Here is a 23,597-nt window from a genome sequence, read left to right on the forward strand (position 1 = left end):
AATCACTTTAGACAAAATTTGAGAAAAGATGTGGGGAAGGTAGGGAATGGCCCATAACTGTATGGTTCTGAGGCATCATCTTTTAGAATATAATTTCCATTGAGCGTTTTCTGTTTAATTTGATGACTTTTTATCAATCCATTCTAAAAGACATCATTCAGACATTAGAAAGTTAAGTAAAACGTAAATTTTACTTAAGTAAATTATTTTTCAACCAATCCAAATTTTCCATGGAATAACTGGAAATTATTAACTGGACTCCTTAATGAAAGCCTTCTTAGAGTTGTGACACCTATTTATAATATACGCAAAAAGCCAGTGGTGGTTCTGAGAAAGAATTAAAAAATCCAAGGCTATTAAAGAAAAAAAGACATAAACTTTGTGGTTGGTTCTTCAGCCTTACCAGTTCTCTGTAGACACCTTCATGTTTTCCCTCTGATTTGTTTGACTTTTCTTTCTGTAAAATCTCCCTGTTTCGGTTGCCAGCAGCACTCATGTTGAGATTACTTCTAGCACCACCACCACCTCCTCCAAATGTCTTGGTCTTCAGATAACAGAAAGATAAAAGAAATGTAAATAAATAACATTTTAAAAAGCTCTAAAGGCTAAGCTATGACTAAAATCTGAAGTAGTTAAGTTTCTTAATTATGTTTTACAGGAAAAAAATGAAATGTTAACTAATTCTTTCTAAATATCTACTAGTCATAATCTCACAAGTCCAGGGGAGGCAATTAAAAAAATTACATGATTATAATCTTTAAATCTCCACGGCAAATCATCAGAATAAACTTAAGTAGACAACAATATAAAAGAAAAGAAAATAGCACAAGTATTATGGAGATTAGGTGTCAAAAATTATTCTAGGGTAAAATACTTGACTGATATCATGAGACAAATCCAGCTACATGGCAAGGCTTTCTTTAGCAAGGCACCTAACCTATCTAGGAATCTGTTACATTATGTTCAGGATTCTATGTTCAGGATTCTAGAACCTAAGAAAGTAGACAAATAATACAAATTTTAACATGGAATTAAAAGTCTCATTACTAATTTATTATTTACATTAATTACCACATATGCTATATCTTACCAACTATGTATAAAAGCTTTAAAGTCCATATTTCTTATTTTGTCTGACTTATTTGAATAATTATATGTGTAATCAAATTTGAATTTAATCTCATTTTTGTTTTGTCAAAACCACAGTGGAAAGACTAGAACATAAAAAACATCGGTTAGGAAAGATACAAATTCATGGCTGAAAAGCATTCCGCAGTTATTTGTACAATATTAAATTAAATATCTGGTTATATAATATCTTTATAGTTTTCTAAGAGCTAATAAAAGCAGAAGCCAAGACTTGATTTTTATTAGATATAATTATCAATATTTTTTAATGTATCTTAAAATGATTACAATAAGAAAACATCCTAGATATACATTTATATAAGACTGGGAAATTATTTTGAATCAGATGAAAATGTAAAGAAATAGAACCTGAAAAATAGAAAAATGATGTGAGATAAGCATCAATGGACAACATATTAAATACCTCTATTAGGTAGTTGATACACCACAATATTTAAGTTTAATTCAAATCAAAATTAAAACTACATCTTCAAAGACCAAAGACCCATTACTGGATTCATTCAGTTTTCGGTTTCTGCAATCCCAGCAAAAAAAGAAAAAATATAGCTTTGGAATGTCTTGATAGTCACTGCTTACATAACCACAAGGAAAAATGTGAGTTTATATTAATGTGATACAAAGTTTATTAGATTGGGAGACAATGTAGTACAGGTAAGAATACAGGCTTAAGAGCTACACAAGGCTGGGACTAAATCTGTACTGAGCCACTTCCTAGTTCCCGCCCTCAGGCAAGTCACTTAACTTCTATCCTCCGTGAACCTCGGGTTTCTCATCTTTAAAACAGGGACGAGAGAATTCCCTTGTGGTACAGTGGTTAGGACTCCACGCTTCCACTGCAGGGGGCAGGGGTTCGATCCCTGGTCAGGGAACTAAGATCCCACAAGCCGCCGGACGGCCCAAAAACACCTACCTCACTGGGATGTTGTGAGGATTAAGTGACATCATCAACATGAAGTGATGAGTTCAATAACTGGCACATAGTAAACACTCATAACAGATGGCAATATTACTGTTTTGCTTAATATATTAGAACATAGTTACCTGAAAAGTCTGGATCCTGACCTGTTCCAAATTAAATATATTTCTGGAATTTAAATTATGTAACTCCAAAAGTGCTTTTTATTTTGGTGCCAATGAAATAGTCCCATCTTCTGGAGGCATTTCCTTATTATTTTCTTTCCATTTTATGGATTAAGGAATAGGATAAATAGCATTTTCAGAATTGCTTTTCACTGCTTTAAAACAGTTGTTACCCACTAAACATACAAATATCTAGAAACATCACAACTTAAACATTACCCATAAGGTAACTGATGTTGTCGTGTATGAGCCACACCATCCCGTCCATATTATGTGAATTAGGCATCTGTGACATCATCACCATCATAAACCCCAAGTGGGCCTTAATGCTGTCTTGCAATCTTACTACATTTTCTTAGCCCATTCACCCTCCCAATCTTCTTTAGCAAGGCACCAAACCTATCTAGGAATCTGTTACATTATGTTCATGATCCAGTAATAGGATTCTAGAATCTAAGAAAGTAGACAAATAATACAAATAATAAAAACCACTATTTTACATGTTCTCCTCACTCCTCAAATCTCAAACATCTTCTCCCTCATTGTGCCTGTTTGACCATGCTTACTTCCTCACTGAAAAAATGGAAATAATCACTAAAGAACTTACATAGATTTTTAACACATCAACCCACCCACTGATATCTGCACACTTATACTTTATCTTACCAGCATCTACATGAATGATAAAGGAATGTGGAGAGAATGAATGACTCCTCTAACTCTACATTAATTCTCAGGCCACATCTTACATGACTTTTCAACAGTCTTTGATAAATTCAATACATCATCCTCCATGAAATAATTTCTGTATTCTCTTGTTTTGATCCTGTCTTACTGGTCACACCTTGGCTGGTTCAACTTCTTTCATTCAACTGGTAAGGTTGAAATGCTACAGGGTTCATTCCTTCTCCTTTTCTCTTCCCTTCAGCTCTCATTCCCTTGGTGATCTCATTTGACCTCATGATTTTAAATATAATCCATACGCCTACCACTTTCAAATGCATACATCCAATCCAAAACTCACCTTTCAGCTACACTCTTCTCTGTATTACTGCCTATTAAACATTACCACATGGATGCCTAAGAGGTACCTCAGTATTAATATACTAATTATATTAATAACACCCTGTTCCACCCTGGTCTTCTCCAGTACAAAGTAAGCAACTCTAACCAGCCAATTTTTCAGGCCAAAACCCTTGAAGTCATTCATAATACCTCTTTTTCTCTCAAGCTCCATCTTTAATCTCTCAGAAACTCTGATGGCTGTATTTTCAAAATACCAGAATCTGAACACTTTGTACCACCTACACAGCTGCCATTGCTACCAAAAACTTTTCTCCCCCTGGATTACTTCAGTAATTTCCTAACTTGTCTGATTCCCATCTTCCAGAAAATAGACATCAAACAAGATTTTGGAAAGACAGTTTGTCTGAGAAAAATGTAAATCAAAAGAACAACTTTCCTATAATCATTAAGAAATTGATATACTCCCAATATCCTTTTCTGAAACTCCATAATTTTAACAGCTTTTTGGGAAAGAAGAAATGCATTTTATGTAAACTGTGCAAAATGAATTAATTTCAGAAATATTAAAAATGATTTTTAAATGTCTTAGAATAGAGAAAACATTGAGGAATAGCAATAGTCACATTTACTGAAGGCTTTTAGCAAAGGACTATTTTAACTGAGGCAGTGAGACTATAATTAGGGGCTCTCAGCTTCTCAGCATTATTCCAACTCTATTTCTTAGTTAGGATATGGCTGTGATCTTATGCTTACTATGCCTGTCTTCTACCCTAGTTTACCATTAACTTAGCTTAGCTTGTTGGATGAAGAAAGCTGTTGATGTATATCGAGACTGAAGATTAGTTATTCTATAGGCCTCACCCTTGTTCCTTATTCTCCAGGAACAGCTAATCAAAGATTTATGACTTAATGTTCCAACCACAAGCGAGACTTGCTAGCTACTTGGAATCGTGTGATCAAGAAAAACATCCTGAAAATGGAAGACAGCCCCCTCCCCATGAGCATGTAGCCCTTTCCTCTTTCCCCTATATAATCTCCAAGCAAAACTAGTGAGTTGGGAGTTGGTTTTTTGGAACATACATCTACCTTCTCCCCAGGATTCCCGGCTTCCTCAATAAAGCTATCTTTCCTTTAACCCAACACTCTCAGCATTGGATTCTTGAGTGACAAGCTGCCGAACTGGAGTTCAGTAACTATATCATGATCTGTGCCATGTAGTATTCTAAATGTTTTAAAGATTAGCAATTTTAATTCTCACAGTTTCATAGATAAAGTAAATATGGTACAAAACTTAAGTAACCTATCCAAGGTTGTCAGCAGGATATGTTTCCTGTCTGCCTGATTCCAGAATTTGTGCTCTTGTCCCCTACATAAACAGGACAGAAAGACACTGCAGGAAGAACTACCAAAATTCAAGAAGTCTCCTACTTAAAATTTGAATTTAAATAGGAAAACAGCTGTTAGCTAAGATTTATTACTGGTTCTGAATAAAGAAACCTATTTCAATACCACTGGTTAAGAAAAATCTATCTAAGCAACCAATTCATGAACTAAAATTTCTTGTCAAAATCTAAAAATCAATAAATAACTACAGAAAACACCTATTTCAAATAAGCAAGCAATTACAAATAATGAAAAGAAAACCTTTTGATAAAGGAGGGTATGTATAAATGCACATATGATCCAAAGATAAAAATTATTTTTTACTATACATTAGATTTAAGAATGTTAAAAATGTTAATCCTGAGCCATTGATTTACCCTCTAATGTTTACCTGAATTCCTCAAAAATTTCTATTATAGGGGAAAATTATCCTCAAAAAGTATCATCTATCCCAACTAATAATGGGAAACCCTCTGCCATTAAAAAAAAAAAAAAAAAAAAAAAAAGTTGTGTTCATTTGTATACTGTTAAGAAGAAAAGAAAGTGGGAGAAAAGAAGGGTGGTTTGCTAGCAAAGGTCACTTAATGGAATTGTTAAGGAGATTGGAAAAGAAATGTTTATGAGTAAAATGTGTAACCATAAGGCTCCAAAAGGCACCAGGGCATTTTCTACTGATGGAATATGGAAAAAGAATGTCAAAAGTTTGTTCAATTAGTTACTTTATGTGAAAAGACAATAATGATTGTGAGTAATCTAAATAGAACATAATGGCAAGGAATAAGACAAATTCATAATGATTTAGTTTCTTACTTCTTTGCTCTTTGCAACTTCTGCAATAGCAGCAGTCCTTTGCTTTTCAAATTCATCATTATCATTTGGAGGTTTGACAGGCAATGTAACTTGTAATGTCTTCCTTCGATCAAGTTCTCTGCTATCCACTTGGACATGAGATACACACTTCTGGCAATAATAAATAAAAATAAATTGTTTCAGTAGTTCCAAAAGAGATGCAAGTTTTTCATAAGAAAGTAATGTCTTCAAAAGAAATATTTGTATCACAACAGCTAAGAGCCCATAAAAATACAATTATTTCCCATAGATTTAAAAATAAAGGTAGAAAGCTAATTGAAGTAACTTTTAAGTAATTGTAACTGGTAAATGAAAGCTACACTAAATGTAGGCAATCTAAAACAGGGCACATATTGGGTTGGCCAAAAAGTTCGTTCGGGATTTTTCTGTAACATCTTATGAATGAACATGTTGGCTAACCCAATATTTAAAACATACATCAAACCAAAAGATCTAAGTTTCATTTTAGGATAATGACTTAAAATAATTTTAAATTTCAAACAGTCTAGACTATTGCACAAGAAGTAAATTCAGTTTTTTATTAAGCCCTTGATTTCCACATTATGCCACAATATCCATGAGGGTTTATAGTTATTTTAACATATAGAAAGGTGTCTCTCATCTTATAAGCCGAAAGCTAAAAACATACTCCCTCCCCCTAATCAGGCTGCAAAGTTTTAGGTTTTTAGTCTCTTAAGACAAATTAAGAAAGCCATCACTGTCTAAAAATAAGTCCTGAATTCTGTTCTCTCTTCTAATTCTAACAGCAAAAATCCTATAAAATGAACCTTTTTCAACTTGATAATTTTAAAGAGGAATAAAAATATGCTCTCAAATAAATGTGTTATACAAATATACAGATTTTTGATTTTCAATAATATAAATATAAAATAGCTGACTCTAACACACAGCCAAGCATATTCTGTCTTTAATCCATGTTCAAGGCTAAGATGCTGAATAACAGATTTTCACAATGGACTTCATAAACAAATAATATTATTTAAGCTATAACTTTTAATATACTTCCTAATACAAAAAAAAAGCTATAAACACACTTCAAATTCTTGAAAATAATTAAATCATAAGTCTCTGTGAGCAATTTTTGAAAGAAATATTATCACCAAAATGTTTAAGGGGAAAGAAAATTCTTACAAACACAGCATTTGTTATTTTCAAATATAAATTATTAAAATGTTTACACTCTTTTCATTCTTGGGGTTTTTCTCTTATAGAAATAAGAATATCATCAGCACAGATCATGCCTCCTTTTATCTTGACTGTCCCATGTTCCAAAGCACAATAAAAAATGACATATGTTTTAAATACTTTCAAAATAGCCACGATGCAAGAATGTCTTATTTAATTTTGAGTAGACCCTCCAAAAAGGGGTTTGAAGAGGATGCCAGTCAATTGATCCTGCCCACTTATTTTCTGATCAACTAGGTATCTGTTTTTCATACCAAAATTTTTTTAATTGTTATTGAGATATAGGTCTGTTTCCTAGCTGTTGTGTCCCCAACTCATCTTCACTTTGAGCCAGCACTCTTGAAGGAAAATAAAGCACAAATGCAAGGCAGATTACCAAGAGCTAAATTTTAGTGGTATCACGTGGCAAAGAGCAAGCAGCCACAGGGATTATTCTCAGATTCTTCAGTTATAAAGCAGGGACAAGCTGGAGGAGACTGTTTTAAAGGCAATTTGAGGCTTAGCACAACCAGGAAGACACACGATATTGGTCAGCTGAGGAGGTACCTCAGGGTAACATTTTGCAGCAAGGGGGTTGAAAGTTAGGAAACAGAAGGAAAACCTTTAGCTTATGTGAGAGAAGAATCAGGGCTGCTGTAGTTGAAAATGAAAATACCAACTGGAAATAAAATTAAGTACCTGACTGAGATGGGCATTTGGATCAAGGCAGAAGAATAGAATCTCGGAAGGGGCAGCTGGGACAGCAGGCTCTCCTAAAGTGCATTGATGCCCTTCCCTGCCTCATGTTCTCACTCTTTTGTCTCCTGTCAATTTTTCTGTTGATGCTTTTATTTTTTCTCCCTCTTTTGTTTTTAATGAACAAAGTGAGAAATTATAGCATATTTTTGTCTTCTTACTTCTGCATTTCTCTCTCAAAAAAATGCCCCCACCACCATCTGATATTAATTTTAAGCTGCATTTCAGGTGTGTCTCTTAACTGTTTCAATCTTTGGGTTAACAGCTTTTTTTTTTTTTTTTTTGTGGTACGCGGGCCTCTCAATGTTGTGGCCTCTCCCGTTGTGGAGCACAGGCTCTGGACACGCAGACTCAGCCACCATGGCTCATGGGCCCAACTGCTCCGCGGCATGTGGCATCTTCTTGGACCGGGGCACGAACCCGTGTCCCCTGCATCGGCAGGCGGACTCTCAACCACTGCGCCACCAGGGAAGCCCTGGGTTAACAGCTTTTGAGAAAAGAATCTACACAAAAACTTTAATTACAATAACGAGAAAAAAAAACACAATTATTGATTTCCTGTAGTTAATATATTTCCATATAACTCCTATGACCTCTGAGTGAACAGTTCAGCACAAAACTAAACACAGCTTGAATACAAATGAAAAACATTTTTTGCTGATTAAAATTCATCTGCCAAAATGAAAGTCATTACCTGTCCAAAAGGCACAAAAGGAGGTGGTCCACCTTCGGTTCCAATATTGCTTCTATTGTGTTTTGACAAGCTCTGTGAGAAAAGTGAGTTGTAAAACAGAAATTATACATTAAAAATATATTTAACAACACTTATAATGCACCAGGAATCTACTCATTTTAGTAGATTCTTATAGGAAATAGAAAAAAAGCCTTCTATTATTAATTTCAAACTATATAAATTATCGTATTCCTAACTTCAATAACTAGGCAAAGACTCTCCCCTTACTTCCCCTTTCCAAAACCCAAATTGACATGATTTTCAGAAGTATTTGCCAAGTTGCTCCCATAAGAAGAAAACACAGTTAAAACCTCTCAACAAAGATGATAAACTTTGGTAGCAAGAATTTCATTTTAATTAATTTCATTTTAATGCATAGTAAAACAATAATCTGACAGAAAAATATCTGGAAATTATCTTCAAAATGAAATTTTTAGACATAAAAATCTATTAGCAAAAAACATATTTGTGATACTGTTATATAATAAGAAATATATATTTGGTCTTTGTCCCCAGTTCCTGGAACAGAGACCCTAAAACACTTGAAATTTCCTGAATCACAGGGTTAAGGAGTACATTTTGTTCTACATAATAAGCGCCTTTGAGCATCCTGAGTTTATATTAATGAGGTGACTATTAATGGGCCCCTAGCAAGCTCCAGGGTGGGGACTGGTAGCTGGAAAAACCAACCATGCGATTAGAGGGCTAGAGACTGAGTCAATCACCAGCGGCCAGTGATTAACTCAAGCGGGCCTATGTAATGAACCTCCATTAAAACCCCATAAACGATGGGGTTCAGGGAGCTTCCAGGCTGGTGAATACATCCATGTGCCAGAAGGGTGGTACACACCAAACTCCACAGGGACAGAAGCTCCTGTGTCCAGGACCCTTCCCGATCTTGCCCTATTAAGCTCTTCATCTGGCTGTTTATCTTTTATAACATCGTTTATAATAAACCAGTAATAGCAAGTAAAGTGTTTCCCTAAGTTCTGTGAGCCATTATAGCAAATTATCAAATCTGAGCAGGGGATCCTGAGAACCCCTAATTTATAGCCAAGTTGGACAGAAGAGTGGATAACATCAGGACCTACTACTTTCAATTAGCACCTGAAGTGAGGGGTAGTCTTCTGAGACTGAGTTCTTAACCTACGGGGTCTGTACTAAATCCAGGTAGTTAGTGTCAGAACTGAATTAAATTTTAGGACATCAACCTGGTATCCCAGTGGAGAGAACTGGAGAATTGCTTGATGTGGAAAAGAAAACTCCACACTAGGTGTCAGAAGTGCTGTTAACTAGAAACAGTTCATAGGAATACTGATAAAAGTGATTTCTAACTATTTAAAGAGATCAGACTGCTATAGTTTATAATATGGAGGATAATTTCAATTACAGTAAAATTTCCTTAACAAAAGTCTTGTTTTACAAATCAATGTATACTTAAAAGAAGTATTCAACAGATTGTTCTTTAATAAAAAAAAAAAAAAAAAAGCTTCCAGGGCTTCCCTGGTGGCACAGTGGTTGAGAGTCTGCCTGCCGATGCAGTGGACACGGGTTCGTGCCCTGGTCCGGGAAGATCCCACATGCCGCGGAGCAGCTGGGCCCGTAAGCCATGGCCGCTGAGCGTGTGCATCTGGAGCCTGTGCTCCACAACGGGAGAGGCCACAACAGTGAGAGGCCCGTGTACCGCATGAAAAAAAAAACCTATAAACAAATGACAATGAAAACACGATGACCCAAAACCTATGGGATGCAGCAAAAGCCGTTCTAAGAAGGAAGTTTATAGCAATACAATCCTACGGTAAGAAACAAGAAACATCTCAAATCAACAACCTAACCTTACACCTAACGCAATTAGAGAAAGAAGAACCAAAAAACCCCAAAGTTAGCAGAATGAAAGAAATCATAAAGATCAGATCACAAATAAGTGAAAAAGAAATGAAGGAAACCATAACAAAGATCAATAAAAGTAAAAGCTGGTTCTTTGAGAAGATAAACAAAATTGATAAACCATTAGCCAGACTCATCAAGAAAAAAAGGGAGAAGACTGAAATCAATAGAATTAGAAATGAAAAAGGAGAAGTAACAACTGACACTGCAGAAACACAAAGGATCGTGAGAGATTATTACAAGCAACTATAGGCCAATAAAATGGACAACCTGGAAGAAATGGAAAAATTCTTCAAAAAGCACAACCTTCCAAGACAGAACCAGGAAGAAACAGAAAATATAAACAGACCAATCACAACTCTGAAATTGAAACTGTGATTAAATATCTTTCAACAAACAAAAGCCCAGGACCAGATGGCTTCACAGGTGAATTCTATCAAATATTTAGAGAAGAGCTAACACCTATCCTTCTCAAACACTTCCAAAATATAGGAGAGGGAAGAACATTCCCTAACTCATTCTACAAGGCCACCATCACCCTGATACCAAAACCAGACAAAGATGTCACAAAGAAAGAAAACTACAGGCCAGTATCACTGATGAACATAGATGCAAAAATCCTCAACAAAATACTAGCAAACAGAATCCAACAGCACATTGAAAGGATCATACACCATGATCAAGTGGGGTTTACACCAGGAGTGCAAGGATTCTTCAACATACACAAATCAATCAATGTGATACACCATATTAACAAATTGAAGAAAAACCATATGATCACCTCAATAGATGCAGAAAAATCTTTCAACAAAATTCAACACCCATTTATGATAAAAACCCTCCAGAAAGTAGGCATAGAAGGAACTTACCTCAACATAATAAAGGCCATATATGACAAACCCACAGCCAACATCATCCTCAATGGTGAAAAACTGAAACCATTTGCACTAAGATCAGGAACAAGACAAGGTTGCCCACTGTCACCACTATTATTCAACATTGTTTTGGAAGTTTTAGCCACAGCAATCAGAGAAGAAAAAGTAATAAAAGGAATCCAAATCAGAAAAGAAGAAGTAAAGCTGTCACTGTTTGCAGATGTCATGATATTATACATAGAGCATCCTAAAGATGCCATCAGAAAACTACTAGAGCTAATCAACGAATTTGGTAAAGTAGCATGATACAAAGTTAATGCACAGAAATCTCTTGCATTCCTAAACACTAATGATGAAAAATCTGAAAATGAAATTAAGGGAACACTCCCATTTACCACTGCAACAAAAAGAATAAAACACCTAGGAGTAAACCTACCTAAGGAGACAAAAGACCTGTATGCAGAAAACTATAAGATACTGATGAAAGAAATTAAAGATGATAGAAATAGATGGAGAGATATACCATGTTCTTGGATTGGAAGAACCAACATTGTGAAAATGACTACACTACCCAAAGCAATCTACAGATTCAATGCAATCCCTATCAAACTACTACTGGCATTTTTCACAGAACTAGGACAAAACATTTCACAATTTGTATGGAAACACAAAAGACCCCAAATAGCCAAAGCAATCTTGAGAAAGGAAAATGGCACTGGAGGAATCACACTCCCTGACTTCAGACTATACTACAAAGCTGCAGTAATCAAGACAGTATGGTACTGGCACAAAAACAGAAATATACATCAAGGGAACAGGATAGAAAGCCCAGAGATAAACCCGCACACATATGGTCACCTTACTCTTGATAAAGGAGGTAAGAATATACAGAGGAAAAAAGACAGTCTCTTCAATGAGTGGTGCTGGGAAAACTGGACAGCTACATGTAAAAGAATGAAACTAGAAGACTCCCTAACACCATACACAAAAATATATTCAAAATGGATTAAAGACCTAAATGTAAGGCCAGACACTATCAAACTCTTAGAGGAAAACATAGGCAGAACACTCTATGACATAATTCACAGCAAGATCCTTTTTGACCCACCTCCTAGAGAAATGGAAATTAAAAGAAAAATAAACAAATGGGACCTAGTGAAACTTAAAAGCTTTTGCACAGCAAAGGAAACCATAAACAAGATAAAAGAGAACCCTCTAAATGGGAGAAGATATTTGCAAATGAAGCAACTGACAAACGATTATTCTCCAAAATTTACAAGTAGTTCATGTAGCTCAATATCAAAAAACAAACAACCCAATCCAAAAATGGGCAGAAGACCTAAATAGACATTCCTCCAAAGAAGATATACAGGTTGCAAACAAACACATGAAAGAATGCTCAACATCATTAATCATTAGAGAAATGCAAATCAAAACTACAATGAGATACCATCTCACACCAGTCAGAATACCCATCATCAAAAAATCTATAAACAATAAATCCTGGAGAGGGTGTGGAGAAAAGGGAATCCTCTGGCACTGTTGGTGAGAATGTAAATTGATACAGCCACTATGGAGAACAGTATGGAGGTTCCTTAAAAAACTACAAATAGAACTACCATACGACCCAGCAATCCCACTACTGGGCATATACCCTGAGAAAAGCATAATTCAAAAAGAGTCATGTACCACAATGTTCACTGCAGCTCTATTTAAAATAGCCAGGACATGGAAGCAACCTAAGTGTCCACTGACAGATGAATGGATAAAGAAGATGTGGCACATATACACAATGGAATATTACTCAGCCATAAAAAGAAACGAAATTGAGTTATTCGTTGAGTTATAGTGAGGTGGATGGACCTGGAGTCTGTCATACAGAGTGAAGTAAGTCAGAAAGAGAAAAACAAATACCATATGCTAACACATATATATGGAATATAAAGAAAAAAAATGGTCATGAAGAACCTAGGGGCAGGATGGGAATAATGATGCAGACCTACTAGAGAATGGACTTGAGGACACGGGGAGGGGGAAGGGTAAGCTGGAACAAAGTGAGAGCGTGGCATGGACATATATTCACTACCAAATGTAAAACTGATAGCTAGTTGGAAGCAGCCGCATAGCCCAGGGAGATCAGCTTGGTGCTTTGTGACAACCTAGAGGGGTAGGATAGGGAGGGTGGGAGGGAGGGAGACTCAAGAGGGAAGACATATGGGGATAGATGTATATGTATAGCTGATTCCCTTTGTTATAAAGCAAAAACTAACACACCATTGTAAAGCAATTATACTCCAATGAAGATGTTAAAAAAAAAAATGCCATATGGAATCTTTTCACCCATCTAGTCCTCCTATCTGTTTTATCTTTGAGGTGTTAACATATATCTGTTAAGCACTGGTTGTCACTTAATACACCTTCTCGACTCTGAAGTTTTTTGTGCATTTTTAATGATTATTGTTATAGAAAATGTTACGTTTAAAATATTTTAAATGGTGAAAAATAAGTTAAAAAATTACCATATGTACCTTACACCTACTCTAGAGTCCCTGCATTATAAAAGGAATACTATATATTTTGTATAAGTTATAGAAAAAAACTAAGACTAAAGACAACAGTAATATTCAGTTAATTAATCAAAGAACAATTTAAACTATATATGAATATCACATTTCTTGATAAGCTGTATTTAAGATGTTAACCTAGTTTAAGAAAAAACAGCAAATGCATAAACTTATCTAGGGGTCCTTTCCCCAGTTTTAATTTAGATTAAAGAAAAAGACCATTCAAAGAGCAATAAATCATTTCAGTTTATGCCATGACTTCCTTAAAAGCTCACATAAGCTGCCAATAATACCATCTCTCAATACACAGTATATAATTAAAAGCATATTACAGGATTTCTACTTCCCATCCTATGACTGTGTAAGAGACAAGACTTAATCTCCCTCTACAACTAGTAATCTGGACAACATGTAGGAAACAACTGTTTTAAGACATAGGGCAAGAAGTAGCACAGGACTGTAATCCCAAAGAGAAAGAGAAAAAAACAAACAAACAGGTGAACTCTGCCTTTCTGCTTGGAGGCATAATGCAGACAGACAGCACAGAGTTCTGAGTTGAGAAAATGTCTCACAGCTCAAGCCAGGCTGAAATAACTGGAAGCTCTGGGGCAGAGTTTTGAAAAAGAAAGGCCTGCACAGAAATGAAGCTCCAGAAACCTGTATAGGAATTCCCTTAAGTCACTGCTGAGAACTAGGCTAAGCAAAAAGCAACTGCAAGTTATAAGCTTCCATTTATACTAGAATAAAAAAGAATAAAATACTTAGGGATAAAATTACACAAAGAAGAAGATCTATACAATGAAAACAACAAAAGATTGCTAAAAGAAATTAGACACCAATAAATGAAAAGTCATCACATGGTCATGAGTTGGAAGATTTAATACTGTTAAGATGGCAATACTACTCAAACAGATCTAGAGATTCAATGCAATTCCTATCAAAATCCTAAGAATGCTTTTTGCAGAAACAGAAAAATCCATCCTAAAATTCATATGGGATCTCAAGGGACCCTGAATAGTCAAAATAATCCTGAAAAAAGCTCATACTTCTTGATTACAAACTTACTACAAAGTTACAGTAGTCAAAACAGTACTGGCATTAAGACAGACTAATAGAATAAAGAAATAAAGAAATAAAATAAAGAAAAAAATACGGTTAAATGATTTTTGATGAGGGAGATAAGGTCATTCAATAGGGGAAGGAGATTCTCTTCAACAAATGGGGGTGGGAAAACTGGATATCCATATGCAAAGGTCTTAAACCATGTACAAAAATTAATTCAAAATGGATCAAAGACCTAAATTTAAGAGCCAAAGAGCTAAACCCATAAAACTTCAGCAAGAAAACATAGAGAAAAAGCTTCATGACATTGGGATTTTGCAATTTCTTGGATATGACACCAAAAGCATAGGCAACAAAAGAAAAAAAAACAGGTAAAACTGAACTTCAATAAAATTTAAAATGCCTTTGCATCAAAGGACACTACCAACAGAGTGAAAAGGCAACCAATGGAATGTGAAAAATATTTGCAAATCATATATCAGATAAGGAATTGATATCCAGAATAAATCAAAAACTCACACAACAACAACAACAAAATTTAAAATAGACAAAGGACTTAAATACACATTTCTCCAAAGAAGATATACAAACAGCCAGTAAACATATGAAAAGATGCTAAACATCACTACGCACTAGGGAAATGCAAATCAAAACCACAATGATATTCCACTTCACACTTATTAGAATGGTTATTATCCAAAAAACATGAAATAACAAGGGTTGGCAGGGATGTCAAGAAATTGGATCACTTAAGTATTGCAGATGGGAACGTAAAATGGTGCAGCTGCTGTGGAAAACAATACAGCAGTTACTCAAAATATTAAACAGAATTACTATGCAATCCAGCAATTCTACTTCTGAGTATAAACTCAAAAGAACTGAAAGCAGGAACTCAAGCAGATATTTGTACACCCATGTTCATAACACCTTTATTCACAATAGCCAAAAGGTGGAAAGAACCCTAATGTCCATTAGTGGATGAATGAACAAAATGTGGCATTTACATACAACGGAATATTATTCAGCCTTAAAAAGTTAGTAAATTCTGACACATGCTACGACATGGATGAACCTTGAAGACATTATGCTAAGTGAAATAAGCCAGACACAAAAGGGTGAATACTATATGACTATACTATTATGAGATAGCTGGAGTACAAGGTGGCCAGAGATTGGGAGGGGGGGATGGGAAGTTATTGTTTAATTGGTACAGAGTTTCAATTTGAGAAGATAAAAAATTCTGGAGGGAGGGGGTTGTGTAACAATAAGGATGTACTTAATGCCACTTAATTTTACACTTAAAAATGATTAAAATGTTAAACTTTGTTATGTATACTTTACAATTTTTAAAAACAGAAAAAGTTTTTAAAAAATTATCTGTCATAGGAGGTGAGGGGGGGAGCACTAAAATGTTATAGAACTACATTACTTTACAAATTATATCTGCTACAGAACTCTCCAAAACCTATCTTTATCATACTTTGAGGTTTGAGTTTTTCTTTTCGTCACCTGTCTATATCCAACTTGCTACAACTACAACACCTACACATGCTTCAAATACTATCCAATGTTCTCTTCCCCCTCTATGTATTTTGCAAGAATGCCTAGGACCCCATTACTTCCAAAATTAACTCTATGGTTTATTATTTCTATATGTACATTTGATTTCTATGTGTTTCACCTGCCAGATGCTCAAGTAATTTGAACTCTCCATGATTTCTACAACATTATAGTTACCAAAATCAAAAAAACTATAAAACCAAAGAGAACTATTATCATATTAAGATGTTTTTAAACTCTTTTTCATGTAAATTTTTACTGCCCCCTAACACGAAATACTAGCATGGCTTTCAGGAAACAAAGTACAAAAATATATAATAAAACATTACAAGAATAACTATCAAAGTACTACTGATCCATGTATGTGTTTGTGTGTGTGTATGTGTGTGTGCTGGAGGTGAGGAAGTTCCTAGGAATGTCTGACTGACTTTACAATTAGTAAGGTAGTTCTGGCTGGGTTGTAAAAATTATGTATAATATGTTGGTCTGACTTGACAACATCTTAACACACTTTTAAAAATCTCTAATGATAATAAAAATACAATATATTAATTTGTGAAAGGAAAAGATCACATGAAATGGGTGGGATTTCTCCAGGAAATTTTAAGTTCATAAACTTGGCTATTTATATAAAACTATCAAACCACTTCTGATTTACTTGCTTGTGCAATATTTTCAATCAAACAATGCAGTTATGGAATATTATTTTATATTTCATAGTATCTTATATAGTATATAATAGTATCTTATATTTCACAGCAGCCCAAAGTGTAGCACATTAGTATCATAAGGAATGAGTACTAAGGAATAAAAAATGTGCCTAAATTTCCTTATCTATTTACATCCCAAACAGAGGCACTTTCAAACTTAGAAGATAGAAAAGAGTAATTTATCTTAAAATACCAAAAGTTTGAAATATTGCTAGGCCCCTTGACTCACTTTAGACAACAGACAAGATCTGAGAGTGGCACAAAAACATGAATTCTAATTCAAAGAGTAATTAGTTCTATGTGCTTGTAATTCATTTATTTCACTATTATTTATTATGATGTTTATTACATATAAGACTCAGGGCCACCACTTTGGAGATACAGGAAGGCTCAGATCCATCACCTATTAGTGGTCTAATCATAAAATAAGTTTAACGGTTCTTAAAGCCTATTTTCTGATCCATATGGACATAACACTCTCTTACAAGACTGCTAGGTGAATTACATGATATACAGATATAGGCGCCCAGCTCAAGACCTACACACTGTTCAACAAATATTTCTAGAATTGAATAAAGATAACACAAACAAGAATTCTGACCTCAAAAAGCTTACAATCAAAGGAGATAAGAAATAAATATAATTTTAGTGCTAGATAAAAAGTAATATACTTCTTAATACAATGAATAAAGTATTCTAAGAATTCAATAAAGGAGCAATTATTTCATTTTGTGAAAAAAACGAGCACTTGTTTTGAGTCTAAAAGCATGGGGATGAGAGAGAAACTAAGATGAATGTCTTAAAAGTGGGAAAATCTTTTTTCTTTTTCAAAAGTGCAACTGAGGAAAGCTTAGAGAATCAAAGAAAGAGTAAGTAGTTCCATTTAGCTAAAACAAAACCTATGTGAAAAAATTAAGAAAGTTGAAAAGGTAAGCTGGAACTAGGGCTAAATTATAAATGACCTGAATCCCAGATTAAGGTATGTGAAATAAAAGCAGGGTGTAGCATGATCTGAATTATGTTGAAGATAATCTGGCCGAAGTACAATAAGTTAGAAGATGGAGAAAGGGTATATGGTGGAACCAGTTAAAAGGCTGCAAGTAGTTCAGGCCAGAGACTTAAACTACAATAATGGCAATGGAACCTGAGAGCAAGGGATTGACAAGAGATCTGACTGCAGAGGATCAATAAAACTCGTGGCTAGAAGCAAAGTAGAAGGACAATTACTAGATAACCTAGATGACTAGGAGGATAAAGATACTGTTAACATAAATGGTGAAAACATCAACTAATGTGACTAGGAAGACAAATGCAACAAGAACCCTTTCATTATAGTGAAATTCTAATTTGCTTTCACTTGTATCTGTGTGTATGTGTGTGTGTGTGAATAAGACAAATACACATACATTATTCATATATATGCACAAACACTTATTTTCTGAAGAAAGAATTATATACAGATACATTACACATATCTTACAACTGGTATCTTGGCAGTTTTGAAAACTCCTCAGTAAAGAATGGCCTTTAAAATATGTAATAAAATGTAACAAATACTGAAAATGACATCTGTTTTAGAAGAACAATATGGTTAAACAAAGGTAGATAGTTTCTGTAAAGATCACTGTGTTCCATTCTATTCAACTCTGGCATAAAGAACTAATTTTACTAGCCATTATAGAAAGATCTCTTAAAACAGAGAATACAATAAAAAGAGTGTAGTGTTTTAAAAGTTCAAACCATTCTTAGTTTACACTTACTCTCTGTAACTCCCATTTCTCAATAAGGTGTTCTACTTCACCGCCAAGAACTGTGGTGTTAGAATCATTCAAGAGCAGGAATCCATTTTTTATGTCCACAACGCCTGAAAGCTTAACTTTAGTTCCAGGTGGTGTGTTCAGGCTAAAGCAAAGAGAAAAAAGGAGTTAAAACACATTTAAGCTCCTTCCCCAAACTGGAATTCAGTCTTATACTGTGACCTGGTAAAATTCTTCAAAATGCACTAATGTGAAAACTATTTTTCAGGTGACTGGCTATATAGTGTGAATAGGTCATCAGGGAGGAAGTCAGAAGACCAGGTACAAGACTGTCATTTTCTACCTTAATTTTTTTCTACATGTAAAAAAATATGGATAGGGACTTCCCCCTCGGTGGTCCAGTGGGTAAGACTCGGTGCTCCCAATGCAGGGGGCCCAGGTTTGATCCCTGGTCGGGGAAATAGATCCCGTATGCATGTTGCAACTAAGAGTTTGCATGCTGCAACTAAGGATCCTGCATGCTGCAACGACAATCCCGCGTGCTGCAACTAGACCCGGAGCAGCCAAAATAAATAAATAAATAAAAAATAAGTCAGTAAACAAACAAACAAACAAATAAAAAAATCTGGATAATAAAAATCACAGCTCACAAACTTATGGTAAAGATAAATAGAGTAAAAGATATGAAAGTACTTTCTCAACCATGCCATGTTGTATAAATGTAAGATTTGCCCTTTTTTCCCCCCTCTGAGCTTTGTGCATTATTGCAAAGATATACTATATTATAAAATTAAATTTCAATACAGAAGAGATATCAAACCAGTAATAATCTTAGACATTGAACACCTATGTGAGTTACTGTAATCCACATGAAACAATGCTCTTTTTGGTTAACTATCCTGTTAAAGATCAAATGAGAGTTATTTGCTCTAAAGCATACTGACTTCAAAAGTATTTTTTCATAATAGGTTAACATTATCAGATGTGGGGCAAACATTATAACACCGTGACCCCTTTTACAAACACCAGAGAAAACATCTCCTATCAATCTTTTAATAAAGGAAACAGTGGAAGAAATCCATTTCATCACATAGGTTTATTCTAAAGTAAAAGCACATATACCAAGCCCCACTGCATCTCTTCGCACATACAGCAAGGGGTAAAGAACTCCAAATAGGAATAAAGATAGTCCTAAAACACTTGGGATAAATTAGAAAATCATGCTGAAAGACTTCACACTGTCAAATTTTTTTTTTTTTTTTTTTTTTTTTTGCGGTACACGGGCCTCTCACTGCTGTGCCCTCTCCCGCCGCAGAGCACAGGCTCCGGATGTGCAGGCCCAGTGGCCATGGCTCACAGGCCCAGCTGCTCCATGGCATGTGGGATCCTCCCGGACTGGGGCATGAACCCACGTCCCCTGCATCGGCAGGCGGACTCTCAACCACTGCGCCACCAGGGAAGCCCCCTACATTATCACATTTTTAAAAGCTTATAAAATTCACCATGTGCCGATAAGTGCAATAGCAAATCAATGAAAGCACTGGTATCTCTGGTCTATTTTTAAGAAAGACGGTTGATAAAACAGTTATTAACAAGAAGAAATAGAATATGCCTATTTTTAAGATTTCAAAGAGCCCATATGGAGTAAGACATTATCTGGTAAAAATTATTCTCAGGACTCCAAGCTTAATCATTCTTAGTCATCCTATATAACTTAGAAAACAAATGGTCATGGACAGCCTTGCCTAACCTAACTCTTAAGTAGAGAGCTGTGTGGTGGTAAATGCAGGCAACTTACCACAATGTCTATCAAACTTCAAGATCAGCAACAACTGAATACACTTACACTAAGTGAAGTTTTTCCCAATTCCAGTTAATCAGCAGATACAGATTTTCTAACTCTATAGTCATCATTTAGGGATAAATAAAAAAACTAAGCACCAAGGGTACCAGGCTTCTATACTCTTTACCTCTAAAGAAATTATTAATGAATTACATCATTTATATAAGACCAATATGTGTTCTTTAAAACCATTTTTCGCCAATAATTTCTAACACATTAGTAAATTGGTAATGAAATGAAAATGTAAAAAACACAAATTAGCAACATAAGAAACTACAAAAGACCGTAAAAAATAGCAAGCAAATTACAAGGGCATTTAAATTGTGATTTTTAAAACTAAAAGCTAATCTGAAAGCAGATAATGAGCTAATTTTTTATGTAAAATAACTGTACCTTTCCCAAATTCTTTTTCTAACAGGTTAAGAAGGAAAACATGGTGAATTACTTGAAGTTGGACATACAATTTCATTAAGATAATTGATAAAGAGTTCTATTCACCAAATTAAATTACAGTTCTATTCCCACAAAAGAATAAATAGGTGCTAAAATTTTAATATAATTTTTATTACATCACCTTCAGGGCCATAAGTAACTCTTACTCAGAGAGCCTACTGTAGCTTAATTAATACTTTATTCACACTCCAAAGTTCCTTTATTCTCTCTTCATTGAAATTAAAAACAAAAACAAAAAACAGAACAAAAACAAAAATACAGTGAGAAGTGGGGCTGGAGGTAGGATAGATGAATGGAAAGAAGCACCCCAGAGAAATGCAATGTCCGGTAGAGAAAACACATTCTACACCAGTTCCTGGTTTATCCTCTCTAGTGAGTTCTTCTACCTTCCTTCTAAGATAACCAATAATCAAACTTATTTTGAAAATGGTCTCCCAAATTGTTCATATGTGAGAACACTTCTGTAAGCTGTTGTTTTTACAGCACCAAAAGTAGACACGCTACTTCAATGATGAGTGAATGAGAAAGTAGCAACATTTTTTTTTCAACGGTCAAACTGTAATAAATTCAACAAAAGAAAACAGCACAAGGGACCCTCCTCTCTGGGTTGATCCTGTGTTTTCATTTACCTCAGAGAAATATACAGCAGTAAAATGAGAGAATGAGCCATTATATGGCAAGTCTTTCTTCTCAGGCATCTGTGAACTCCCTTGGAGGGGATCTGATTAAATTTGTCAAAGGAGGAAAGGCTGCGTTTCCTTTTATGGAAGTTTCTCCATAAAAGTAGGACTCTTTCTACTCTTCAAAAAAAAGACAACATAATCACAAAGTCAATATACGCCCCTTTGTATATGAAAATCAACATTTTAGACGAATAAATATATCTTCTAAGGAAGGAGCCTCCCTCACTAAAGGCAGACACTAGTTGAAGGAAGAAAAAAAGAAATCATTGAACATGGCATACAAGGCCTCAACCTACCACATCTCCTCCCACATACCACAATGCCAATCACCTATGCTCCTCCAAGTGTAACTTTTCACTCATCTGCTATCAGGGTACCATGTCTAGACTGCTAAACAGTATAATGGATACAACTAACTGTCAAGGAAGAAATTGTGACATATTTAAAGAAATTTTTGTTCTGAAAAAATTTTAATGACCTAAAATTTAGTGATAAAATTGAAAAGCTTACGTTCCATGTAAGAGCACCTTAAATTTCTGTTTTTAATTATTAACTTTAAAAGTAAGGAGCAACTAACTCCATTTTAAACTATTTTTCTTTACAGATAAAGTAAAAATACAAACTCTTTAATTTATTCTGAAAAACTGTAACATGCACTTAAGAGTTCATTCCTTCTTTTCAAAGGTCTTAAAAACAAAATCCAATGTGAACAGTACCTTTAAACACTTATAACAAATGTACACCATAAAGTGCCAATTACCTTATTTTTGACATGTAACTAAATTCTACTGCTGTACAACTTATATGACCATCAGTCATCTGCAAACGCAGCATTCTTGGGGCAGCCTGAGATTCTTCATTATCCTTTGGTGCAGCAACATTGCGAATTTTTTGAATTTGCAAAACACACGGACCTTCAAGCTGTCAAAAGACAAAGGAATAAATAGCACTTTTAGCCATAGCTTTGTTTTCACTTAAAATGTTTCTCTTTTCCTTACTTTATTATTTATAATGATAATTCAATTAAATAAGTTCAAAATTTAAACTGTTATATACATCAGGGTGGGTTTTTTTTTCTTTTGTATTTAAAGATAAAACTTCAAAAAAGTCTCCTGAAGAATTTTTTTAATATAATTCTGAATTCATTTTCAGAAAATAACAGGAAAAAACTTCAGGGAAAAAGTTACTTTTCTGAATTAAAGGTATATTAAAAGATGTTTTCAGTCTTATGTGCTCTAAATTGTTCACATATACCCTCCCGTTCCACCCATGTACATTAACAGACATTCTAGAATTAAAGAACTTGGTAATTTTTTAAGGGACATCAACTTTACAGCAGTAGTTGAAAGGAATGTTTTCCGCTCAGAAACATCAAGTTTAAAGTACACCTTCTTCTGGCATTAAAAAAAAAACATATTCCAAAATTTAAACCATATAAAGTCTAAGAAGTGTGAACTATGCTTGACTTATTGTCACATTTCCTTTTTAAATGAGTTTAATGCTATGCTGTTATTCATTGGCAGTAAGGAGAATAAACATCCTATCTAGCCATATTTTAATCAAAGACAAAAAGAAAATTGATGGGCTAACTAGCTATTGAATATTAAGTTAAAAGATTTTATATAATAAAACACTTATGGTATAACTGGGGAATGAGAGCAAAACATGTCTGAAAAATAAATTTAACATAAAGTAACATTTTCTACATTACAAAATATTATATCCATTAAGTAGTATCATACTTACAAAGAAAAAAAAGCTTTTTGTTATAGCTTTTTAAGTAAAATATTTCTGTATGCATTAGTTTAATTTATATTTTCAGCAAAGAGAAATGTGAAATAACATTTACACAATTTCTTGAGTAAGCATGTTCCCAGGTTGACAAATTTCCACTTCATATTTACCAGTATCTTTCCTGAAAAGCAGTAATTTTGTTATAAATTTAGCCCTAGAGAATATAATTAGAGAAAAGATACGAAACTTACATCTAATTTTCAAGTATGAAAAAAAATTCTAAGTTGAAATAAGTCTAAAACCTTTAA

At 34.4% G+C, this 23,597-nt stretch overlaps 1 protein-coding gene across 2 annotated transcripts in view; it reads right to left on the reverse strand.

The window, feature by feature from the left end:
- The window catches only part of TDRD3 (tudor domain containing 3), a 202,139-nt gene that overhangs the window by 67,277 nt on the left and 111,265 nt on the right, over positions 1-23,597 (reverse strand). For both annotated transcript variants that reach the window (XM_027116135.1, XM_027116136.1), the window contains 5 exons: positions 22,316-22,476; positions 18,580-18,721; positions 8,123-8,194; positions 5,449-5,598; positions 404-544 (listed from right to left, as the gene is read on the reverse strand). In XM_027116135.1, the coding sequence (XP_026971936.1) occupies positions 404-544; positions 5,449-5,598; positions 8,123-8,194; positions 18,580-18,721; positions 22,316-22,476 (666 nt within the window). The remainder of the gene's footprint in view (positions 1-403; positions 545-5,448; positions 5,599-8,122; positions 8,195-18,579; positions 18,722-22,315; positions 22,477-23,597) is intronic.

This window comes from Aethalodelphis obliquidens, unplaced genomic scaffold (assembly GCF_003676395.1).
Source record: "Aethalodelphis obliquidens isolate GAN/ISIS:26980383/991018 unplaced genomic scaffold, ASM367639v1 scaffold16, whole genome shotgun sequence".
Lineage (NCBI taxonomy): Eukaryota > Metazoa > Chordata > Mammalia > Artiodactyla > Delphinidae > Aethalodelphis > Aethalodelphis obliquidens.